At 36.2% G+C, this 6,109-nt stretch overlaps 1 protein-coding gene across 1 annotated transcript; it reads right to left on the bottom strand.

Moving 5' to 3' along the window:
- Window positions 1-443: 443 nt before the first annotated feature.
- On the bottom strand, window positions 444-4,983 carry LOC132066645 (F-box/FBD/LRR-repeat protein At1g13570-like). Its single transcript, XM_059459904.1, has 4 exons — window positions 4,827-4,983; window positions 1,341-2,186; window positions 1,090-1,251; window positions 444-994 (listed from the first exon to the last, which is right to left on the bottom strand). The coding sequence occupies exons 2-4, from the start codon at window positions 2,160-2,162 to the stop codon at window positions 719-721; spliced, it is 1,260 nt and encodes a 419-aa protein (XP_059315887.1). The 5' UTR covers window positions 2,163-2,186; window positions 4,827-4,983; the 3' UTR covers window positions 444-718.
- Between the last annotated feature and the right edge of the window lie 1,126 nt (window positions 4,984-6,109).

Genomic DNA, 6,109 nt, shown 5'->3' with positions numbered 1-6,109 from the left:
TCTGAATAGCAGCTCGACTGCATCATTAGGTATAGACCAATTAGTTCAAGGAATATTTATTTTGGATATAACTACTGGAAATCATTTCTTTAGCATCATCAGAACACATGGTCAACCAGAATATAGAAGTTCGTTGAGCATCCCAACTTCAGAAGAAATTTAAAGCTGTGATGGTGCTTCAGTAGTACTACTATTAGGGTCACACGGCGTCACTGCTATTGACCTGCTTTATTCCCACAATATGGATGACATCAAACAAGAAGTTTTACTACATCCTGAAAAATAATGTAATATTTAGCATTACCGAGTGGACTTCACATAATTATGACTTCACATACACGTTATCCGAGTATCACACAAATCACTAAACTATCTTTTATAACCAAAAAAAAAAGTCAGTCAAATCGAGAAACGGCTTTAAGCTTGCCATGCATACAGATATCACCCAGTAGAAAAATAACACATCACAAGCCCACAATAAACATTAAACATGTAAGGTATCAACTCGAGAAGACAGAAGTGAGTCCAACAGCAATTTGTATTGTAATGACAAATTATGCAACAGACAAGTCAAATCATCCACCCAGATTCGCGAAACTTCCCAAAACTGATGCTCAGAGTTTCTAACTATTCACTTTAACTTGCAAAATATTCGAGCCAAACATTAGGGTCCGATTAAAGACTCCTGAAGATCAATAAAAAGGATTGTAATCATGTACTAGTTTTCGATGAAGACCACTTCTGCTTTAGGTGATGCACATTGAAATTTTGTTAGCTCGGCAGCGAGCTTTTTGACTGTTGCAGATACTTTAACTGAACATGACTTGAATAGCATTCTCACCAGCAAGGGAGACTTGGCTAACAGAAGCTTGGCAAGCTGCATCTCAATGGTTGAGCCACTAGTAAGTGTTAGCTTAACTTCCCTGAGGTGATTAAACGTGACATCTGAGGGAAGTGCCACTCTATCTGCTATATCATATTTATAATGAGCCTCCTAAGAAAAATTAACAAAACTCAATTCCCTGAACTTTTGATGATTTAAGTAGTATGAAAATAAAAAAAACTAATAAGAAAGAGAGAGAATAGTACCTGAATTTCCATATATTGTAAATATGGGAAGCTTCTTATCAAGCAAAGAGCACATGACACCTCAACTGAGTTATACAGATCAACATTAATGTCAAGTCGTTTGACACAGTTAAGATTAAAGGGAAGCCTTGTTGGTACTTCACTTGCTTCTGCAGCAAATAACTAGGAAGAAAATATTAAAACATCAAATGACGTGGAGCCCAAAAGATTCAAACAAATGCATTAGAATGAAGTCGGGAAGCAACATTTACCATATTCACGAAGAGATGCTCAAGAGCAGAAAAAGACTCAAAAAACTTCACAATATCCCATTTTTCTGTCCCCAAATAATCTGTTTCACTAAATGTAAGTGAAAGTTTTGCCAGAAGAGGAATATTCTTTAAAAAGATAGATCTCATACTGCCTGCGAAGAAAAATGATCTCAGCCTGGGAGCATTAATTTCAACGACATTGCTATAAGATTCTGCGATATGCAGCACCAAATGCTCGAGCAACAAGCAACGAGAGATTAAACTTCCCAGCAGCTCGGAAGAAATTGTAACTTCAGATAGTTCTAAGCTAATTAACCTATCAAATCCTTTGAAGGTCGGTGGACGAGGTATTAAACAATTCTGGAGAGTCAAATGCCTCAACTGCAAACATTTGAAAAATGAAGGAGGCAATTCATACGGGTCGCCCTTGAATGGAAGTCTAAGAACAAGATGTTGAATGCCATTTCTAGAGAGGAAAAATATCAAGTCATCAATCATAGGACAACTTCTCGACTTAGGAACACATAGTGTAAACTTTGTAATTGGTCCTTCATGAAATACCAAAATGTGGTAGATAATTTGGGTAATTTCAGTTGTACGGAATATTACATTCTTTTTAGTTTTCCAAACAGAATCATCAAGCGTCAACTCTGGAAGTCGGCACCATTTATATCTCCATATGTTGGATAAAATGCTAGTCCTCACAGCATCTCCAAATGGCAAACACATCAAAATGGCATCAATTACATTCTCCGGAAGGTTGCTAAGTACATCAAGAGGTAAAAATTCACAACAATGCTTTTTAGCCTCAGGAGGCATCATAGAACTGTATCTGCCGATGAGACCCTGTAGATGACATTGCCAGATTAATATTCCACAACTGTAAGAAGAACTGAAAGTATGTGTTCTAACTGAAATTACTCATAAATCTCAAAGATATGCATTCTTTAGAGAAGCAGCACACGTAGTGCTTGAAATTTCACAGATAAAAGTTGAAAACTAAAAGAAACATTGAATTGTTTTCAAGCAATGCATAAAGCTAATAAACACAAATAGTTATGATTAGAGTTCTCCCCTACCACAGATGTTAGCTGTAGCTAAAGAGGGAGATTACAGTTTATGAGGTTTCAAATTTCATTTTCTTCTTCTTACACTATGTTTTATGAAGGAAGAAGTAGAACGCGAAATTATTTTGAGTCTTTGGCACAGGTTTGAGTCACATTGGGCAATCAGATCCTTTTGTTTTACTTATTTTCAGAGGCCGGGGTACTCTGCTCATAGGAAAAAAGGGACAGAGACAAGTTTAGAGAAAAAAAAATCTGTGTGTGCTTTGGACAGTATGGATAGATAGAAATCATTTATGTCTTGATGGAAAGAAGAACATATATCTCCCCAAAAGTTTAAATATCTTCAAAGAAGGAAGTGTTTTGATCACCGCATAGACGAAACCCAGCATATGAAATGTGCCACAAGAGTATGATAGCTATGTTGCTAGGACTCGGTGTCGAGTGTCGGATACGGGTACGGATCTAGAGGTCTGATTCGGCATAATCTAAATTTTAAGATTCGGGGGTACGGATCCAGGTGTGGATACGGGTGCAGGATTCGGCTAAAATAATTCAAAATTATAAGAAAAATAACTAAATCTATGCCTAGAAATAAAAAAACAAAAATAATTTTTTATAGTTATGTTTCATTTATAATTAAATATTAATTTTTAATTAACTTGAAACTCTTCTAGATACAATAAGTGTCCACTCTTCAAGAGCTCTCCGTTTCTTTCAATTTGGCCAAAAAAAATTTCTCAGATTGGTCCATGGATTTGGTCAAAGTATCCAATGTCGTTTGACCAGATCCGACACGAATCTGGTGTCGGTGTCGGTGTCGGTGTCGTGTCGTGTCGTGTCGGACACGAGTGCGGCAGCACAAGTGAAGGGTCCGAGCAACATAGATGATAGCAATACAAGGCTGAAGCCTTGACATCAAACGGGCAGCACAAGGGAAGCTAAGCCTCTGAGGCAAGCTTCATCATAGGCACCGGGTCGTGCCAAGAAACCTGGGATAAAGGAAGGCTGGCTTGTAGTCAGGTGGGACTACGGGCGCCACACGGGCTATTTGTGTGCCGCTGCCGCTAAGGAGGAGTTTGCCCGTGACAGTTGGTAGTCTCTAGTAGGGATCTCATTTTATGTGCAGTAAAAAGTGTGGTATTGACTATAGTAATAACAAGCATACAAGCAAAGGACTCAATCTAACCCTACACTGACGAACAAAAGAAGCTCCCTGCAAGATAATAGGACAAGTGATAGATGGTTCTATTCTTGCTGTTTCTATGAGATACCATAAACCTATGTTGCTCGGACTCTTCAAAAATATCGACGGGTGCGTCTAGGATTCTCCAAAAATAGTGCATTTCTAGAGAATGCGACACGGGTGCGGCAACATATTTGGAGAGTCCGAGCAACATAGCCGTAAACAGACACCTTTTGATTCATTGACATTAGCGCTAGAGTAATCAAAACAGATTACAGCTGAAATTCTGTAACTGGCAATAGGTACTCATCTAACAAAGATAAGTTGTGTAGAAATTCTGTTGAAAAATCCAATGAACAACACTAAATGTGGTAAAATGTTCACCAACCTCGTTACAGAGTAACAGGTCTGCGTCCCCACCCCGCAACCCAAGGGAAACTCCTACCCACAATGTGTTATGTTTTGGAAGGAACATAAAAAGGTATATGTGTTGCTATATTACATGTGTATTGTTGACATATCAAAACTTGACCTTTACCCCTCAAACAATTGCACAAGTTTTTATTCCTCCAAAGAGATACTTACATAATCTCCACGGCGACGCCAATATACTTTGTTAAGAGTAAAAGCTTTTAGCAACTAAGACAGTAGTAACAACCAGTGAGCGAGCATTTTGATGACCACACATTGTGACAGATGGTTAAAATGCGCAGCACAGTGCACAAAACATCCCGCATTAGCAAGGTCTAGGGAAAGGGCCGCACCCCGGTGTGAACCCTAAATGGGGGTTCAATTGAAATTCTAACTTTCAACGCGGAGCATAAATTTTTGAGTAAAAAATTATTAAAATTGTGGTAATAAATAGTAGATATGAACCCATAAGATTACAAATATAATGAGTTCAATACTAAAAATCTTAAGATTGAACCCATAACATTTAAATCCTGAATCCCCTCTGCCTAACTTAATGCAAGCATTAATGGCTTTTTCACGACTAGAACTTTTATTGTGACAGATGATGTACTAAGGGGTTCAAAAATATAAAGAAGTTAACATACTAAGAAAGATAAGGGGGGTTCAACATCTATTTTAATAACCCTTAGTTTGCCTGAAAAATTATAACCCTTAGCTTGCCAACAAGGAAACCTTATTGAAACCCTTTATGAAACTACATCATTCAAATGGGAAGGAAATGATTCTTGAGAGTAAAAAAAAAGAACAAGAATATATGCTTACCAAGACCAACAATATTAGTGATGTTGGAAGATCCAAATAGAATAAATCAACAATATTAATCAAAGAGAGAGATAAATTGGAATTGTAGATTTGCAAGGCAGAGGTTTTCTTAAATTAGGGAGGGTAAAAGAGGCGCAAATGGGGTGGAGTGATTGAAATGTACAATTATTAGGGAAAAAACAAAAGGAAAGATATTTTTGTCTTTTAAGTATCATGTATGTTTGAGTCCGCAACTTTTTTAACCCAAAAAATATCTGTCAAAAGACACCAAAATATTATTATAATATTATGATATCTATCTTTAGGAGGGATTTTAGAGTTTGTGAGCTTTTGGCAAATCAATCCTCTCCTTAAATAGATGTTCTGCTTCGTTGTATTTAAATGCAACAAAGAAATAAAAAATTCTCTCTATCTCCTTCTTTTGCTACAATATTGTTAACTTACTTTATTATTTTATAACACGTTATCGAACGAGACTGGCTACATTTCGAGCATATTTTTAAAAGGTCAAAGTGGAACTCATAAATTGTCTTCTTTCACTATATTAAGCAGGAATATATTTTTGTCCCTTCCCTTTGCTAGTTTGATCATATTATGAGAACTTATTCTCGTTGATCATTAATTTGGTATTATATGCATGTTTATGGAAAGTAAGTTAGCAATTTGTGACGGATATAATTAGTTAACTAGAGATTTTAAAGTTGTCAGCATTCGGAAATTACTAACATGTCTTGGTATTACGTAACTTACTACTAAGGAATTGTTCTATATGTATTTTGGTGGTCTATAGTATTGGTATAAACTTTTGGCAAGTAGAAAAAAGTTTGGGAAATATATTAAAGCGGACTCGGAGAAATAATGAGCTATTGAAAATTATGTATAAAGCTCATCTAAATGACAAGTTTCATTCCATTCGAAGTGAATGAAGAAATACCACAACACACCTCCACGAAGAAATAAAATAACAAAGGATATAAATGTTACTTTTTGGTATAAAGGCCATTCTTTGCACGTACCTCGTCGTACGTCTAATCATCTTGGATGTTTTTATTATGTATCATTTAGGAAAAAAGATGTACATTTTTGTAGAATACTTTCTACTATAACCACATTAATATATTATGCTTACTTTGTCGATTTCTAGAAGGAAATAACAATTCATACAAAAACTTTCCGAAGAAAGAAACAACTATGTATTGTCGCTTTGATATAAAATATTAGGATGTGAGTGGGTATTCTCTCGAAGGAGATATTTACCATATAAAGGGTGATGAAATACCCAA

Source organism: Lycium ferocissimum, chromosome 8 (assembly GCF_029784015.1).
Source record: "Lycium ferocissimum isolate CSIRO_LF1 chromosome 8, AGI_CSIRO_Lferr_CH_V1, whole genome shotgun sequence".
Lineage (NCBI taxonomy): Eukaryota > Viridiplantae > Streptophyta > Magnoliopsida > Solanales > Solanaceae > Lycium > Lycium ferocissimum.
This window is presented reverse-complemented; position numbering and strand designations above follow the sequence as displayed.